This window comes from Macrotis lagotis, chromosome 1 (assembly GCF_037893015.1).
Source record: "Macrotis lagotis isolate mMagLag1 chromosome 1, bilby.v1.9.chrom.fasta, whole genome shotgun sequence".
Lineage (NCBI taxonomy): Eukaryota > Metazoa > Chordata > Mammalia > Peramelemorphia > Peramelidae > Macrotis > Macrotis lagotis.
In genome coordinates, this window is record NC_133658.1 from 200,509,426 (window position 1) to 200,530,099 (window position 20,674).

At 32.1% G+C, this 20,674-nt stretch overlaps 1 protein-coding gene across 6 annotated transcripts in view; it reads right to left on the minus strand.

The window, feature by feature from the left end:
* Positions 1-20,674, minus strand: part of FBXO25 (F-box protein 25) — a 103,132-nt gene that overhangs the window by 31,689 nt on the left and 50,769 nt on the right. For 5 of the 6 annotated variants that reach the window (XM_074209559.1, XM_074209560.1, XM_074209557.1 and 2 more), the window contains one exon: positions 17,214-17,306. The exons of the other annotated variant lie outside the window; for it this stretch is intronic. In XM_074209559.1, coding sequence (XP_074065660.1) covers positions 17,214-17,306 — 93 coding nt within the window. The remainder of the gene's footprint in view (positions 1-17,213; positions 17,307-20,674) is intronic. 6 annotated transcript variants of the gene reach the window in all.

Genomic DNA, 20,674 nt, shown 5'->3' on the forward strand with positions numbered 1-20,674 from the left:
TCTGTCTCTCATGTGCACACATCTAGAACCACTTCTGAAAAAAAGAACTCAAATTTGTTTTCAGTCTTTTAGAACTGATCACTCCTTACTGATCACTGATCATCTCCTCAATAATACATACTAGAATTTTGCCAGAAATTAAAATCAACCCCATTGCTCTGTAGTTCACAGATTCTCGCTCTACTCTTTTCTTTCCTGTTTGAAAAGGGAACAAAATTTACTCTTTTGTTTACTCCAGTTCTCTCCACTGCTGATAATCTTTTACAAGTTACTGGCTCAGTACTCAGTTTTTGGTTCAACAAGCAAATGGTTTTTTTCTTCAATTTAAGTAATTTTATTTATGTCTTTTTCCAACAACATGCAATGGTAGTTTTCACAATTTTGGGGGGTAATGTTTTGAGTTCTGCATTTTTCTCCCTCCCTCCCTTCTCTTTTCCCACAGCCTGACAGAAATCAATCTAATGTAGGTTCTTTATGTATATCTATGCTAAACATAGATCCATATTAATCATGTTGTGAAAGAATCAAATCCAAATGGAAGAAAAAAAAAGATAAAAAACCCAACATAATAAATAAATAAGATAATTTTAAAAGTAAAGATAGTAAACTTTGGTTGGCATTTAAATTCCACAGTTCCTTCTCTGGATATGGATGGTATTTCCCATCACAAATCTTTTAGAATTGTTTTTGATTACTATACTGCTGAAATGAACAAATCCTTCAAAGTTGATCATCACCCAATCTTGTTGTTAGTATATATAATATTCTTCTGGTTCTGCTCATTTCACTCAGCATCAGTTCATATAAATCTTTCCAGGCTTTTCTTAAGCCCTGTCCCTCACAATTCCTTATATAACAATCAGTGTTCCATCACATTCATATACAACAATTTGTTTAGCCATTCCCCAAATGATGGGCATCCCCTCAATTTCCAATTCTTTGCCACCATGAAAAGAGCTGCCATGAATATTTTTGTACATGTGAGGTTTTTTTTTTACCTTTTTTTCATGATCTCTTTGGGATACAGATCTAGTTAATGGTATTGCTGGATCAAAGAGTATGCACATTGTTATTGCCCTTTAGGCATAATTCCTTCCAGAAGGGTTGGATTAGTTCACAACTTCACCAACAACGCACTGGTGTCCCAGTTTTCCCATATCCCCAACATTGATCATTTTCCTGTTGAGTCATATTGGTCAATCTGATAGGCATGAAGCAGTACCTCAGAGTTGTTTTGATTTGCATTTCTTTAATCAATAATGATTTGGGACAATTTTTCATATGATTATAGATAGCTTTAATTTCTTCATCTGAGAATTACCTTTACATATCCTTTGACCATTTATCAATTGGAGACTGACCTGTTTTCTTATAAATTTGACTCTGTTTTCTATATATTTTAGAAATGAGTTCTTTGTTAAAAATGTTAGTTATAAAAATTGTTTCCCAATTTAATGCATTCCTTTTAATCTTGGTTGTATTGGTTTTGTTTGTGCAAAAACTTTTCAATTTAATGTAACCAAAATTATCCATTCTGTCTTTTATAATGTTCTCTATCTCTTCTTTGGTCATAAACTTCTCCCCTTTCCATTGACTTGACAGGTAAACTATTCCTTGTTCTTCTAATTGGCTTAAGATATCATTTTATTAGTCTAAATCCTGTACTCATTTCAATCTTCCTTTAGTATAGGGGGTGAGATTGGTCTATGACTATTTCTGTTATACTATTTTCCCATTTTTCCAGCAGTTTTTATGGAAGTGAGTTCCTAGAAGCTGGAATTTGGGTTTACCAAATAGTAGATTATTAAAGTCATTTACTACTGTTTCTTTTGCACTAGTCTATTCCCCTTATTCACCACTCAATTTCTTCGCCAATATGATGACTTGTTGTTTATAATTTTAGATCTGGTATGGCTAGGCCTCCTTCTTTTGCTTTTTTCCCTTAATTCCCTTGATATTCTTGATCTTTTGTTCCTTCATATGAATTAAGTTATTTCTTCTAGTTCAAAAAAGTAATATGTATGTAAGTTTGATTGGTATGGCACTGAATAAGTAATTCAATTTAGGTAGAATTGTCATTTTTATTACATTAGCTTGGCCTACCCATGAGCAATTAATATTTGCTCAGTTATTTAGTTCTGATTTTATTTGTGTGAATAATGTTTTATAGTTATTTTATATAGTTTCTGAGTCTGCCTTGGCAAATTGACTCCCAAGTATTTTATATTGTCTACTGTTACTTTGAATAGCATCTCTCTTTCTGTCTCTTGCTGCTGTGTCTTGCTAGTAATATATAAAATGCTGATGATTTCTGTGGGTTTATTTTATATCCTGCAACTATGCAAAAGTTGCTAATTGTTTCAAATAGTTTTTTAGGTGATTTTTCTAAGGTTCTCAAATCATCTACAAAGAGTGAGTTTTGTTTCTTCATTATTCTATTCTGATTCCGTCAATTTTTTTCCTTCTTTTATTTCAGCAAATCAAACCTACCAGTTCTTTCTTGAGTCTCGAGATCAGAGACCACTGAGAACCTTTCAAAAACATCAAAGGTACTCTTAATATTTCCCCTCCCAATCTTGCTGATTAACACTTTATCACCTATTTCTGTTGTTATATCCAGTCCAAAGAATATATTTCTTGGCAGAAAAAACAGAAGCAAAAACTCTTTTACTCAATTCAGCAGGTTTGTTATAGGAGGTTATCTGACTTACACATTGGTGAATGCTTTTCTCCAAATGGCTAAAAGTTCACATTAGTTTTGCAATTGAATTATTACTACATTTTCCTTTTGTAAAATTAAAATGCCATCTTTCTTCCCTCTTTGAGATGAAGAGAACACTGATTGCTCTTTGTAAGGGAAGCTTACTCTACCAGTTGGCCCTTGGTATTCTTGTTATGTTATAAATATGTCAATACCCCTGGCCCACAACTTCAATAATAAATGACCTTGTGAAATTAAATTTTTAAAAAAATTTTCTACCTGGAAAGTAGATGTAAGTACTGAATTAAACCTCTCCATGAGGTTGGAGTTAGCTACTCAAAAAGAGCATTTCTCCTACTTGATAATTTCCACTGGTTCTTAAAGAGTTTAAACTTATCCCTTACTGACCTTTTCTATCTATCCCTGAAGAATTAATCAATAAATAAACATCCAACAAGCACCGGCTATGTTCCAGTTCTTGTGCTAAATGGTGGGAATAAAAAAAGAGGCAAATGATAGTTCCTGTCTGCAAGTGGCTTACAATCTAACGGGAGACCAAACATGCAAAAAAAAAAAAAATATATATATATATATATATATATACACAAAGCAAATTATATACAGAATAAATAGGAGACATTTAAGAAAAGCTTCCAGTAAAAGATAGTATTTTGCTACTGCTGATGTTTGTCCTTTGGTCTCAGAGAAGACCATGACATCAGGGAGGTGAGGTCAGGACATGCATATGTATTGAATTTGAGTAAGGGGGTGCTTTGCTAAGGCATCAGGCTTATTTTGTCCTCAGGAGTCATCTGGGTCAAGTGACTAGATAGGAATCAGGATGACTTGGAGAAGGCCCTGGATGTGAGACAATCAGGGTTAAGTGATTTGCCCAAGGTCACACAACTATTAAGTATTTGAGGCAAGATACGAACAAACTTGGGTCTTCTTGACTCCAAAGCCAGTGCCCTACCCACTTCACCACCTAGCTACACCTAATTCTAGATAGTTCAAACTTAAAGGAAGGCAGGGAGAACATAGGCAAAGGGGAGAAAGAATAGTATTCCAGGTAAGAGGGATAGTCAGAGAAAATGCCAGGTCTGAAGGCCTAATGTAACTTTAAGCCACGCCCTTTTTTCTTTCTCTCCTCGATTTTTTTTGGCTTTTGACATAACTGTCCCCAATCCTGCTCTATAAAAATCAAGGGTCTAGAATTGTTCCCCTCATTGATTTCTTTACGTTTGAAGGTTGAAGTTACCTTTAAGAAGATTAGATTCCTGAGACTAGTCTATTTTCAGCCTTGGAGTTATAGGATGATAGATACAACTTTAAAGGACATCTAGTTCTCTCTCATTTTAATAATGATAATAATAATGATAATAATAATAATTATTATTATTATATTGCTTTTACTGTGGGCCAGTTACCATGCTAAACACATTATAACTATTATCTCATTTGAGACTTACCATTGCAGTTATTACCCCAATTTTACACATGAGGAAACTGAGGCAAAGAGAGATTATGTGACAGCTAGCAAGTATTAAGCTAGATTTGAACTGTCTTATTGATTCTAGACCTAGCATTCTATCCACTGCTCCAACTAGCTGTCTAGAGGTATGAACTGGTTGCCAACCATTTATAAGACATTTCCTTGGGTAGTATCATCTGCCTTTCACCCAAGAATCTAGCTGTCCTTTCAAAGTGAATTAGAGCTTAACCACATACATTGATAAGATTATGGGAAAGTTCCTTAATGTTTAATCTTGCTGATTGATTAAGGGAAAGCCCCATCTTTATATTAGTAATTCCTATTTCTAGAGTGATCTACTGCTTGCAAAACATTTCCCTCAGGACAACTAGGAGAAGAAGCCAGTGTTGATTTGCCTTTATTAATGTGCTCATTTTGCAGAAGAAACAGGTAAGAGAAGTAGTTACTTGCTATTAGTTACAGAGCTAGCAACTGTCAAATTCAGGACTCAAATTCAGGTCTCTAGACTTAAAATCTAGTTTGCAACATTTGTTAACTTGTATCCCTCATTAGATTGTGAGCTTCTTCAGGCCAAGGGATATCTTTTGCCTTACTTTGCATCCCCACTGCTTAGTATAGGAGCCTAAGATGTTCTTGTCCATTTACTGATCAATCTTGAGGAACTTATACTCTATTAGGGGATATAACATGTTGGGAGAAATGATTATTAAACCAATGATTTGGGAAGAACCAGAGTGCTCCCACTGCCATTCCCTTTTTCTAAAGTCCTGATTTCAAAGGTTCAGTCTCCTGAAAGACATTAATAATGAAATTAGATTAACTTTCATAATAATTTTGTTCAGACCCCATACTGGCAGCAAAGTAACAGTGCTCTAGGTTTGGATTAGGGTAAACATTTTGAATAGATTGCCCAAGGCTGAGGGTAACAAAAGTAAATGACAAAATCAAAGTTTATTTGAATATGTTCAGTCCCTCATTGTAATATTCATTCTTTCATTGTTAGTCATTTATAGTTCAAAGTCACCCTCTTCCAAGAGGCATATAAGCCATGAGCTTGCCCATGATTATCTTTGGCCTTAAAGATAGCCAAGTGGTCATTCCTTTATTACTAAACATGCTAGCATTATTAATAAAATGATTATATTACACCAAAATTATCTCTTAAACTTTGTAAATATCACAGGTAAAACAAGGAAATATAAGATAATTGGATGATGAAAAAAATCAATTAATCATAAAAAAAGTAACACCTGGGCTGAACCATGAAGAAGCTAAAGATTATAAGAGGCAGAAATGAAGAAGAGATGCACTTGAGGAATTGAGGTATCCTGCAAAATATTTTGTAATGGATCAATAATTAAGCCAGTTTGGCTATCTGGGGAGTATATAAAGGCTAGAAAATGTGAAGTAAGTCTGGAAAGGTTAGACTAGGAAAAAAATAATTCTCAAGTGTTTTAAACACCAAGTCAAAAATTTAAGATTTTGTCTTCCCAAGTTTGTCTGATAAACAACGTGTTCAGCCATTTCTCAATTGATGGCATCCTTTCAATTTCCACTTTTTTGCCAACTTAAAGAGAGAAGTTATAAATATTTTTGTACATATAGGACTTTTCCTTTTCCTTTATCTCTTTGGAATTCAGAAATAAAGATAAGATTGCTGGGACAAAGGTTATGCACAGTTTTATAGCCCTTTAGGCATAGTTTCATATATTCTCCAGATAACTTATTTCACTCCACTAATAGTGCATTAGTGTATTTATTCTTTCATGTCATCTCCAGGATTTATCATTTTATTTTTCTGTCAAATTAGTGAATTTGATGTGTTTGAGATAGTTATTTAGTTGTTTTAATTTGCATTTCTCTTTTAGTTATGTAAAGAATTTTCATGACTATTGATAGTTTAAGTTTCTTCTTCTGAAAATTTTCTGTTCTAGTCTTTTGACTATATATCAACTGGGAAATGGCTTTTATTTTATAAATTTGGTTTAGAGACCTTTATCAGAGAAACATGCTATAAACATTTGCCCTCAGTTTCTTGCTTTCTAATGTTAGCTGCATTAGTCTTGTTTGTGCAATTTTTTAAATTTAATGTAATCAAATTTATCTTCTGGTTCTCTATTTTACTGGGTGACAAATTCTTCCTTAATCTCCTCATGATATCATTTTATGTCCAAATCATGTAATCACTTTGAGTTTTAGTTGGTATACACAGTAGGAGATGTTGGTTTTTGTTTAGTTTTTGTCAGACTGGCTTTCCAGTTTTTTCCCAGCAGTTTTTGTTAGTCAAATAGTGAGTTCTTGACCTCCCCAAACTTTGGCTTTTTGCATTTATGAACACTAGTTTTCCAAGATCATTTTCTTCTGTATATTATGGGCTCAATCAGCTCTTCTGATTAACTACACTATTTCTTATCTAGTACTGGATTGTTTTGATGATTACCACTTTGTAGTTTAGTTGAAGATCTAGTACTGCTCGGTTACCTTCCTTCACTTTTTTCCCCCATTGGTTCTCTTGATATTCTAGACCTTTTGTTCCTCCATATGAGTTTTGTTATCTTTTTTAAAAAAAGTTCTATAACATAATTCTTTGTAAATTTTTATAACACTGGGCAAATAGACTGATTTAAGTGATATTGTCATTTTATCATATTGACTTAGCCTTCCTACAAGCAATTAATATCTAATTACTTAGATTTGTTTTCATTTGTAAGTAAAATGCTTTATGATTGTGTTCATAAAGTTTGTCATGGCAGGTAGACTCCCAAGTATTTATTACTGTCTGCAGTTATTCTGAATTGAATTTCTCTTTTTTCTTCCTTTTTGGTTTTGCTAATAATAAATAAGATTGCTAATGACTTATGTAGGTTTATTTTATATAGTAACTTTGCTAAAGTTATACCATCATATAATTGGCACTGCCTTTTCTTATTCCTTATATTTCTTTTTCTTGTTTTCTTACTATTTTAAGAACACTATTGATGATAATGATGATAATGGTTATCTTTCCTTTAACCCTGATTTTACTGAAAAGGATTTTTATTTTATCTCCATTTCAGCTAAGGCTTACTCTTAGTTTTAGATAAAAACAACTTATAATTTTAAGAAAAGCTCCATTTATTCCTATTTTTAAAATTGGTTTTTAATAAAAATTGATGATGCACTTTGTCAAAAGCTTTTTTTGCATTTTTGGGGATGATAAATGATATGATTTGTGTTGTGTTTTGATATGGTGACATGGTCAATTATGCTTACAGATTTCTAATACTGAACTATCTCTGAATTCCCAGTATAAATCCTACCTGGTCACAGTCTATGATCTTTGTGATATGCTTGCTATATAATCTTCCTAGTATTTTATTTAAATTTTTTGTATCAACTTCATTAGGAAAATTGGTCTATAGTTTTTAAAATTTGTTTTTTGCTCTCCCTGGTTTAGCAATCAAAACCATATTTGTGTCATAGAAGGAATTTAGTAGAATTCTTTTACTATTTTCAAATAGGATTTTTTTTATATGTATAGTAGAATTCACTTGTAAATTCATCTGGTCCTGGAATTGTTTTTCTTGGATAACTCATTTATATATGACCTTTACAATTTCTATAAGTTAGGGTTGTTTTCTTTTCTGTCAATCTGGGAAGTTCATATTTTTATAAATATTCATACATTTCACTTAGATTGTCACTTTTATTGGCATCAATATTAGGGGAATTGGCCTATAGTTTTCTTTGTTTTTGTTCTGTTTTGTTTAAGATTTTAAGGGCATATAGGTTTCATAGAAGGAATTTGATAGGAGTCTTTTTTTACCTATTATTTTCAAATAGTTTACATAGTTTTAGAATCAATTGTTCCTTCAGTATTTGGTAGAACTTGCTTGTAAATCCATGTGATTCTGGGGATTTTTTTCTCAGGGAGCTCATTTATGGCTTGTTCAACTTCTTTTTCAAAGAGAATTATTTAAGTATTTGAGAAGTTAAGCCACTTAAGATTTTTGAAAGAATCACATGGTTTGACCTGTGCTTTGGGAATAAGATTGGCAACTGTGTGAAATGAGAATTGAGAAAATCTGGAATCAGAGAGACTTTGAGCAAAGAAGTCAATCAGAAGGCTAAAGTAATAGTTTAGGTGAGAAATGATGATAGACTGAAGTAGCTGGTTGGCCTTTTGAATGGTGAGAAAGGGAAAAATGAGAGTGATGTGATAGGGTGAAGGAGAGGGAAGAGCCGAGGCTGAGTCTAGAAACTAGGAGTAGACAGGGTAATGTTGACCTTAAGACAAACAGGAAAGTTTAGGGGGAATAGGGAAAAGACAATAATTCTAAGGTGAATGTGGGAGTAATAACAATAATTACACTTAAAGATTTTCTTACCTACCAGGCTGTGCTGAGCACTTTACAATTATATTCTCATTTTATCTTCACAATAACCCTGGGAAGTAGGTCCATTATTGCCTCCATTTTACAAAAGAGGAAATGAGGCAAACAGAGGTTAAGTGACTTCCCCAAGGTCACACAGCTGGTAGGTATCTGAGTCCAGGCTTCCTGACTATAGGTCCAGTGCTCTATCTATCATACTACATCCTGGAAGATATATGATCTCAGTTTATAAGGCAAATATACTAACAAAAGTTAATATTATGTTGAACTTACAAAATTGAATGAATAATTTTAAATATCTTTTTTTGGTATTACTAATAAATATTTTAAAAATTTGATATTTTCTGAACATTCACAATATTTTATTATCCAAGACCCTATACTGATTATTTATTAGTTAATTATATATTATGTCTCAATATAGCAACCAGCTCTTTTTCCAAAAATAAAAACCACTAATTGTTTAAGCAGCCTACTATTTAAAAAAATTACTTTCTGCTGCTGTCAGAAAAACGAATTGCTAATTTATCTGATGAGAGAGAGCCCAATGCAGTAATGAATACTCTAAAAATAAGAGCTCATGAAGAAATTGGAAAAAAGGTAATCCAAATCCAAACTCATACTATTTGGATTTCTGGTAGGTTGCATAAAATGTCATCTCTTCCTGAAACTCCTTTTTTTGAGAGGACCTTGTCATTAATTCTAGGTATTTTAGGTAATTATGGTAACCTCTCTAAAATAATGGCAATACAAATGAGAGGTTGCTCTTATATAATCAGATTGTCCCAAGTTCATCTAATATATATTTTCTCTTACAAAGATGTGTGTACCTTTGGAACTTAGTTCATCTCTTTTGCAGTTTAATAGAAACTTGAAATTGTATTACCTTTTAAAGTTGTTCACCTTCAAATATAAGTTTGCAAGTTCTAAATACAAATGTAAGTTTAAGGAGATACAATGGTAACATGTAGGTAGAAGTGATTGTATAAAAGGTAGAGCTATATTATAAAAGACCTATTGTGCTGTTCAGTAACAAAATCTTTATAGAATTATTAATGAAATCTTGAAAATAGGCACTGGACACATGGTCAGCATTTATAGGAAATCAGAAAACAGGCTTAATGAAAAATTAAGATCTAATGTAAATAACATACAATGTAGGCTCTTATAGAATTTATAGTTTTTTATATGGGCAGACACATTTGCTGTAAATCAGTGCTTTTGATTTTCTAATCCCTATGGAGTATTATTATCACACATACAAGATATATGTGTGTGTATGTATATAATTTAATATCCACCAATGTATAAACATCTATCTTTGTTTTACTTGATTTTTATTTTCCTATACTCTATTAGAAATATAAGTTTTTTCAATTCTATTGGTCAGCCTGTCAAGTTATAATGATGACTATAATAATGAATAAAGTTTATTTTAATTCAGAACTTCTTATTAAAAGCTCATGGAAAATTTGGAAGAAGGTAGAATATTAATTCTAAAATATTAATTTTAAAAGATATAACTGCTAATAAAAGGCCTGACTTATTACTGATCTATGGAAAAGAAGATTCAAAATTCCCATAAATATTTGTTTAAGAAAGATAGGAACCAATTACTCTCTGTTTCAGACAGAACAAGAAATAATTTAATCCATAGAAGAAATAATTTGGGAAATATATCGGAAGTAGTTTTCTACCAATAAAGACTAATAATATTGAAATGGTTATCAAGGAATAAATGCATACTGCAGACTCTCAAAATAATAAAAATTAATAAAAATGATGATGCATTTTGTCAAAACCTTTTTTTTTGCATCTTTTGGGATGATATGATTTGTGTTGTGTTTTGATATGGTTACAGATTTCTAATACTAAACTATCTCTGAATTCCCAGTATAAATACTACCTGGTCATAGTCTATGATCTTTGTGATATGCTTGCTATATAATCTTCCTAGTATTTTATTTAAATTTTTTGTATCAAATTCGTTAGGAAAATTGGTCTATAGTTTTTTTTTAATCTTTTTTTTTTGCTCTCCTTGGTTTAGCTATCAAAACCATATTTGTGTCATAGAAGGAATTTGTTATTATTTTCAAATAGGAATTTTTTTTATATGTATGGTAGAATTCACTTGTAAATTCATCTGGTCCTTGAATTTTTTTTCTTGGAGAACTCATTTTATATATGACCTTTTCAATTTCAATTAGTTAATGATTTTATGAGTTTAGCAGACAGTACTGAAAAATCTCTCCTAAATTAGTTAGACTGATCCTTAGAAATATACAATCTGTCCCAAGATACATCCTAAAAAAATGTTTCTTGGTTCATAGGGGTATTCTGATGGCTTTATTTTTGCTAGGTCACTTCCACACACTGGAGTAGGAGAAAAATTTTTTCGTAGGGGTGATATGTCCCCCAAATGCAGGAGGTAGAGGATGAGAGGGAAATCACTGTTACTAAGGGACTAGAAAATTCATCTTCTAGTCATGAACAAAATAGACTCTATATACTTTTCTAAATTAGAAAATAATTCATAATCATTAACATATGAAAGAAATCACCTTAGAACCATGATTTCTAAAAATAAAAGTGTCTTGCCAGAAGGGGAGGATCCAGGAAGTAACCTTTGAGGGATAACCCGGCTTAAAATGTAGGAAATGAATAGTTCTGAAAGGAAGACTAAAAATCTGGTCATGGGGGAATTTGGAAAAACAGTGAAATAACATTCAAGGGAGGAGAGGGAATATTCAGGAACCTAAAGGGATAAACTCTTTGCAGATAGCCCCAGGTTAGAATATGTATAAATGGAGAAATATATTTATTAACTTGGCTATATGGTTCGACAGAAGAAATGAATTTTATCTAGTCATATAAGTTAAGTTATTCCTTGAATAGGATAGGAAATGTTAGGGATGTGTGATCATTTGAAAAGTTTTATAAATATTTATATCCCTTTGTTCTAAAGGAAATTATATTGCCAATTTTTATTTTAATTTCAATTATCTTAAAAAGCCTCCTGAAACATATCAAATATATTCATGCTTTAGGATACAGAAATGCTAAATTTAATTTAACTTAATTTTAATGATGAGGTGATCTCTATACTATCTTACACAGTTTTTGGAGAGAAAACATTTTGCAATCTCCAATTACATAAATCACTGTATATCATTAGTATTATTATCATCAAAACTATCAAAACCTTATACCCTAATATCTCATCAGAGTATGAAGTTCGTAAACTTGGGTTCTTGAAGGCTATGCCAACAGAACACAAGTTCAAGTAATATATATTAGAACAGAAAGACTTTAAGATTAGTCCTAGCAAAGATTTAGTCTGATTTGTGAACAGTGGTCTGGCTGAAGAGACTTATCAGAAGATTAGATCCTCATTTTTTCAGTCATGACAAATCATCAAAGAAAAACACAAAACAGCTTCAGTTCAGGGGCAGCTAGGTGGCGCAGTGGATAGAGCACTGGCCCTGAAGTCAGGAGTACCTGGGTTCAAATCTGTCCTCAGACAATAATTACCTAATTGCCTAGCTGTGTGGCCTTGGGCAAGCCACTTAACTCCATTTGCCTTGCCAAAAAAAACCCAAACCCAAAATAGCTTCAGTTTTGATTCTGCAGCACCAATGACAGAATGGATGCAAAAGGGGACAAAGGGTACTAAGGATAATCCATGAACTTTTTACTTAATGAAAGGGGTAGGGTTATTAAGGGGTATTAAGCATTTGCTGTGTGGAATGATGTGTTTGGTGCTAGAGATACAAAAATGAAATCTTTCCTTAACAGAGAAACTGCACTCTAATGTTGAGGTCTAAAGAAAGGTCTGGAGCACACTGGGTAGATTTAGGTGAGGATATGGACAAAAATAATATAGGATGGGGGCAGCTAGGTGACGTAGTGGATAAAGTACCGGCCTTGGAGTCAGGAGTACCTGGGTTCAAATCTGGTCTCAGAAACTTCGTAATTGCCTAGCTGTGTGGCCTCGGGCAAGCCACTTAACCCCATTTGCCTTGCAAAAAAACTAAAAAAAAAAAGTAATATAGGATGATGGGGTTCAGATGCTTTGCTATTTGCACTATTGTAGATCATATCAACCTCAATAAGTCACAGATCCTATTAAGTATTAACATCAATGTAGTGCTGCTATAGTGAAGCCCACAGAAGATATCAAAATATGTATGAATTGCCTTGCCCTTTTATTGCATCCCATGAATGAGGGTAAAGAGTGCTTTGCTTAATGTAATAACAAGAGTAAGAAGTTAATAAATGTTTATTGAATTGATTCCCCTAGTCAACTCATCCCAAACTGATGTGCTCTTCTAAGTAGGACTTTTTTCCTCCTATTTATTCCCTTGTGACTATCTTGTTTCTCTTCATTGATAATAGACTTGTTTCTGTTTTCCCTGGCCCCAACTCTTTGACTGTTCAGAAACATACCTATTACATTTTATAGATAACATAGCACAAAATTGAAGATTTGATGCATTTGTGCCTACCATTCACTTTATCTTCAACTTAAGAAACACTGTTTTCCTTCAACATTTTTAGAGGTGCCATCTTCACTGGCAAGTTTTTCCTCATCCCTCCTTGTTTCCTCTCCAGTTCTGAAATGATCTTTGCCCTTAGTTTACCTTCTACTAATTTTGTGTCTTTTATTTTTATCCTCTCTTCTTACATCAAAAGAGTTTTATTTCATCTGTGCTAAAATTCTTGCATGTGGTGGTGCTTAGTATAAAAATTTTAAATTGTATTGATTTTTTTTTTTTAGATTTTTGCAAGGCAAATGGGGTTGTGGCTTGCCCGAGGCCACACAGCTAGGTAATTAAGTGTCTGAGACCGGATTTGAACCCAGGTATTCCTGACTCCAGGGCTGGTGCTTTTATCCACTGCACCACCTAGCCACCCCGTATTGATTTTTTTCAAGGGGAAATAATGGAAAAAAAAGTCTTATGTGTAAAAAAATAAGTCAAATCTCCACTCCCTAGATACCACAAAAGAAAAACTTCACTTCTGACTTGGACAAAAATACCTAGGTTTTGAAATAGTTTGGGGAAAAGGTGTAGAGGGACAATAAACTCAGAACCATTTCAACTTTCTTCTGGTTTCATGATTGTTTTATAAAGGAGGGACCTACAATAAAATCTGATTTATTCTGGTCATTTTTAAAGCAACCTAATATAATGTTTTGTTTTGTTTTTTTGGCAAGACTTGCCCAAGGTTCTACAGTGAGGTAATTATTAAGTACCTGAGACTGGATTTTAACTCAGGCCCTCCTTACTGCAGAGCCGGTATTCTATCCACTGTACCAACCTAGCTGCCCCTAACATAATGATTTACTGAAGTTATATTAACAATGTGAATGAGTCATTAAAACAGAAGCAAATTGCTTTTAAAAAGTGGTGTTATTAGGGGTGGCTTGGTGGTGCAGTGGATAGAGCACCAGCCCTGGAGTCAGGTGTACCTGAGTTCAAATCTGGCCTCAGACACTTAATAATTACTTAGCTGAGTGGCCTCGGGCAAGCCACTTAACCCCATTGCTTTGCAAAAACCTAAAAAAAAAAGTGGTGTTATTCCTAACAATTAAGTTATTAAAAACTAAAATATAAGTATTTTATGAATCCAAGAAAGTATAGAATTTTGAGATATTTAGTCAGTCTTTTCTAAAATTCATTAAATCATTTTAAAAGGAAAAAACATAAAACCATGATAAATTTAAAAATAACATGAACAACTTTTTAAACAGACATTTTTCAAATGCTCTACATTGTGACTTAATGATTAAAGATATTTAAGTGTTGCTATAAAGTCAAAGAGAAAAAGGAACATATTGAAGAATTTGAAAATTTGTTTATTAACTATATCACAATCTTAAACTGACTTACTCATTAGCCCAAATGCATAGGTTTCAATATACTCAAATCTCTCAACAGCAATCAGTTGCATAAGGGTTGTAGAAGTACTGAACAAATTAATGGTTTTAAAAACTATATGAATCATTAGTTCTTCATTCCTTTTAAATAATCTTTATAATAAATAAATAAATAAAAAATAATCTTTAAAGATAAATCTGAATCATAAAGGAAAATTAGGTATTATATGGCATGCTATTTGTCGATAAGTCATTTCAGTCATACCTAACTCTCATGACCCCATTTGAATTTTTCTTGGGAAAGATACTGGAGTGGTTTGCCATGTCCTTCTCCAGTCCATTTTACAGATGAAGAAACTGAGGTAAGCAAGGTTAAGTGACTTGTCCAGAATCACAAAATCAGTAAATGTCTGAGATCATTTTTGAACTCAACATTTTAATTATCCTAACATCTTAAAATTAACATCCTAAGCTTGGAAGCTTAAATAAAATTTATTTTTTTATTTTTATTTGTGACTTAAAAGGTATCAAATTTTGTTCCATATAACTCCATAAGAACCATACTTTGAGACTACCAACTAGAATGATATTTCCTTTGATTATAGAAACAATCTATAATTGGAAGTTGAAATCTCATACTATTACATTCTTAAAAATGTAATATACCTGGACAACCTCCAGAATTTGATAATGGTAATTTGGGCATAACTATGAATTCCTATATAAAATGTTATCTTAAAAGCTTAATTGAAACCTTTTTATTCACAAGTTTCTAAAGAGAAATTCTTGAATTCATTAGAAAAAGTGCAAAAATACTCTTTTCATACATCACAAAACTCTTTTTTCTAAGTTAATATATCTGTAAATTAAGAAAAATAATCCAATTATATCAATAATACTCACTGAGAATACAGATAATTTGATATTAGTCATATTGATAAAGCCATGGCAGTGAAGTTAAATATCATTGAAAAAAAGTTACTACAAATGCTTAATAGAATAGAAAAACAACATGCATTTCTCTTGTAACCAAAGAAAATAATGATGGCTGTTAGTGAAAATTATTATGTTTGCCTCCTATAATGCTCAAGAGATCTAAAAACAACTATGTTCCAAATGAATTTGCATCTGCTTGCTTGGGCAAGCCACTTAAGTAGGCAAATATATAAGCAAAGTAGACAATAAGTAGACTTGGGCAAGCCACTTAAGTAGACAAATATATAAGTACCTTAAGTCTTTGTATAGCATTTCCCTTCCTACAACATCTAAAATTTTGTGTCACTCTGCAGAAGACTGAAGGAGAACAAGGATCTCTCCGTGGGAATAAACAAAAAGGCAAACATCCTTAAAAGCTTTTGTTTGTCATCTGGCTTCACTCCCATGGTAACTCTAGATCTAACTTTCTTTTCCTCTGTAAAATTCAGAAACTCTTGTGGAGATTAGAACATGCAATCCTTTATTTAAAATATTATTTTTTTCATTCATTTGTGATGTGGTAAATATTTTTTTTTAAATTGCAACATACTTCCTGGGTTATTTAGTTGTGCTTCTGGGCAAGTCATTTAGCCTGAAGTATTTCAATTTCATCACCTATGAAAGGGATAACCGGAGTATATAGAAATATATGCATAATACTTTATAAACAATAATGAATTCTGCATAATCAGGATCAGAAAAATGTCATGAAGTAGATATATACATTCTGTAGAGTTATTATCTTATTCTCTAATGCAATATATAGATTTCATTTTTTCTCTCCAGTAATCTTTTTCAATATTTTAAATCAAAATACTTTTTAAAGTGACATTTTATTTTATTTTTTTAGGGTTGTTGTTTTTTTTTTTTGCAAGACAAATGGGGTTAAGTGGCTTGCCCAAGGCCACACGGCTAGGTAATTATTAAGTGTCTGAGACCGGATTTGATCCCAGGTACTCCTGACTCCAAGGCCGGTGCTTTATACACTACGCCACCTAGCCGCCCCTAAAGTGACATTTTATCATTAAGAATGTATAATAACATTCATAAATACCTATACTTTATCCAAAAGTAAAACATAAGAGCCCACAATACAGGGATATTCTTATCCATTAGAATGAAGATAATTACTTAGACATAATAAATACAAATATCTATCTCAGGCTCATTCTTTTGTATGTCATCTAACATGAAATCTAAAATGTTTAATTTTATGAAAAAATATATGGTTTCTAGTTCATCAATTAAAGATAAATTTTATTTTTGTGAAATTCATAAAAGAGACTTGTATTTCTGAAGCTCAAAAAAAACATCACTATTGAAGAAATTATCTTAAAAAGATAGGAGCACCCAACAATGTATCCAAGAGAATCAAGGCATTGGCATGACATGACAGTAATATAGAAGACTAACTATACACAAAAATCGATTTTTAGAAAAATGGCATCTCTGTAGAACTAGGATCCATGTTTCACATTATTTTCACTCTTTTTTCACACTATTTTCATCCCAATATGATAACTATATTTTGATGAGGGGAGCTAAACTATAATCCTACAAAAAGGCAAGAGGAAAGTTTAAACTTTTTGGCATTCCTTTCAATTCAGTAATTCTATCATGGGTAAAGTTTAGTTTTTTCTGAACTCTGTTTTTCCAAAAAGCAATTCAGATAAAATTGTCCACTAATAAAAAACAAATTAATCATATTAGACATGCAAGATGCTAAATGTATCAAGTGTGGATAGATTAGTTATTTATGACACTACTATACATTTCAAAGCTCCAAGTCCTTACTTTAACAACGTAGTTGAACCTTCGGATATCTTGAATTGCACTTGAAAAGTCTAAGCGATTAAAGGCTTCTCCCAACGTACAATAACCATGCCTCTTTAAAAAAAAATGGAAAAAACCAAACAATAATTTAAGAGATAATACATATATATATATATATAGTTAAAATACAAGTTTAAAAACAAACCAGTAAAGGTATTGATGTATTTGTTAAACATTAAAGGAGAAGAAAATAGATGAAAACACCAATTTTACATTATTTTAATCAGGTGATCATCTAAAATAATTAAATAAGCTAATTTTCAAAATTGGTCTTGTGAAATGTAAGCAACATTATTTTTCTATTATCATTATAGCTAGAAGACAACAGAAGGAATCAAAAAATGTAACAATTATATGTAAGAGTATATTACTTAGACAGTTAGGTGGTGCAGTGGATAGAGCACCAGGCCTGAAGTCAGGAAGTCTTATCTTCCTGAGTTCAAACCTGGCCTCAGACATTTAATAGTTATGTCACACTTGGCAAGTTACATAACCCTGTTTGCTTCAGTTTCCTCATCTATAAAATGAGCTGGTGAAGGAAAAGACAAACTATTCTAGTATCTTTACCAAGAAAACAAAGAATTATGATGACAATAATGGGTAATGATTGGAATTCTTCATGGCTATGTCAAAATGCTCTGACAGGTCCTATAAGGCTAGAAGATTTCAAGTACAGATTTGGTAATGGATTGAATAAACCAACCCATATAAATTTTAAGGGACTCAAACAATTAGCTTCTGGAAGGTGAGTTTTTCAGTGATAAGTCCTGAAGACTATTAAGTTATAGAAGAGCCATAATCCAATACCATCAGAGGCATTTGAATACTTATGCAAGTTTAATAGTTACATATTTGAGATTCATTATCTTCCGCAATATAGTGCAAAGACTTTGAAGGTGGGAACTGTCCTATTTTTGCCTTTAGATTCTCAATGTCTAAGACAATAAGAGAACTTAATAATTGCTTTTTATTGACTTATTCCTAGTATGGTCACCCAATTGTGAAATCAATAGCCACAAAGGATCAAGAAGTTGTCAAGTGGACAGCCCTCTTTTTTTCTTTATCCCTTATTTCGCTTTTAACAGTGGTAATTTAGAGGACTTTTATCTCATCCTACTTTCTTTATTTCACCACAGTGGGTTGCAAAGAGGCTGTATTTTAAGCTAAGTAGCACTAGTATGGCCTTCATGGTTCTTTTAAAGAAGGTTAGGAATATACTCCTTTGACAGTCAGTCACTTGAAACCCTGATTTGATAAAACTCCTTAATCAGAAAATTGCAAAGGTAAAACTAGAACCTAAACATCATCTTGAATCATGACAAGAACAAAGTATCATATCACTTTTGCATTTGTCAGGAATAAAATATCACAGTTATTATGAACAGGCTGAGGAAAAAAAGGTATTCCTTGGTCCTTAAAGAGCCACCAGGGTTAGAAAGTATATACACAGTTCTAAAAACTAAAGAGGAGAAAAAAAAGAAATGAACTCAAACGAAAAATAGAAGATTCTTCTTGTCTATTTCTTAGATTACTTCAATGCGAGTATATACTATGACATAGGAAGTAATGAAGTAGATTTTTAAATGTTCAAGTGAGATTAACAATAATAAATAAAATAATGTAAAAAGAGACAAGAAACAAATAACTATAACTGTAAAAAAAGAAAATTGAAAATGGTTAAGGGTTAGTGTCCTTCCCATAGTCCTGGCTCTGCACCTGGTAGCTATTATACCATAGTACAGACAGATATATTTATTACAGCAAATGAAGGGTAGTATTCTTAGGTTCTATCATGGCTTGGAAAAAATATTTAAAACTGTAATAACTATTTCCCCTGATGCCTTATTCACCAGGTAAACCAAAATTGAACTGGTACTTGCATAAAGTTTCTAATTCAGGAAGAAATGCCTGATCTTAATGGGAAAACTGCAAGTTGGCCAACAGTTTTCACTGTGAAACCAAATTTCTAAGTTTGGTTATATTTATAACAGTCCTGTTTTCCTGATGTCTATGTTTTTGGTTTCTTAAAAAAATGTGTGCATAAAAATCACTTTATAAAGAAAACTTGTATTTGGCTTTTTCTGAGATTGAAGAGGGAAAATAAAAACCCAAACTCAGTTAAAGTCTGACAGGATGAAATGAATATATAGGTCAGGAAAACAAAATGAGAAAAAGTTTTGCATGTAATTAGGCATTCAATAAATGTTCTGCCAGGCATCATGAAAATTTCAAGTTTGATTTATCAAAGAAAGGAGATAGGAAGGCTATTGATAAGAGAATCTGGATAGCAGTAGTAATGAACTATTAAAAATTTTTTCAGTGTTCTTTCATTTTGCATGAATGATGGTGGCAAAGAATTAGAAACTGAGGGGATGCTTTTCAGTTGGAGAATGCATAAACAAGTTGTAATATAGGATTGTGATGTATTGCTATTATCCTACAGGAACTGATAGGCAGAATGGTTTCAGAATGATGGTGAATGAGCATCTACCAGAAAGTCCAGGTTAAAAGACAAGAATGATATTAATCTAACAGGTAAATGGAATCTTATCAGGTAACTGAGCCAACAGGAAAAACTTTCTTAATTAGGAATAAATTAATTTATTAAACATAGATTTTTTCTTTAGATAAATACAATTTTATCCAATAGTAAATGCCTTTTAATGCACATAGTACAGAATTCTCACGGTATATTAACTAGGAGAATTTCATTTTAATACTATCTTCTTTATCCAAGATATTTCCTCCTTACTACTCAAAAAGCCATATGAATTTTTTCCTTTCTTTTTTTCAAAATATAACTCTACATCCTTAGATATAATTAAATATTAGTTTTCTCCTTGAATACTTATTGTAAGAGTCTCTCTTCATCTTCCTAGAAGACAGTCATTATTATATGATTCTCTTTTTATCTCTCTCCAAGGATATAACACAAACCAGATATCCTCCATACAATCTGAACATCAAATTCTATAGTTCAATTATTTACAATATAAACTCCAATATTCGAGACATAAATGCTTTAAATAGGCAAAATATTTTCAATTTAGAAGTGAAAAGAATACAATGGCTAGAGATTGAAAATTCTCAAAATGATCTCAAAAAGGCTAATTTCAGAAGTGGAGACAAGAAGAAAATGTGAGTTCTTTTTTCTTCTTTTCTTCAAGATGCTAGTAGTAAAGGGATAGGCTACTCCTCTTCAAACCTCCCAAGGAAAAGTTCAGTGCCAAAGTGCATTTGTAGGGCAAAATCCTCTCATGCCTATTAAAAAGGAAAGTAGCTTGGAGGCCTTTTCTAAATACCTTCCCAAGATTTTCAGAATTCATTATGTTGGCATATAATATGAAATGTAATAGACTTTCATATATATTTATTTCTAATTCTCTATATTTTTGAAAAACAAATAGGAATCTTTTAAAAGA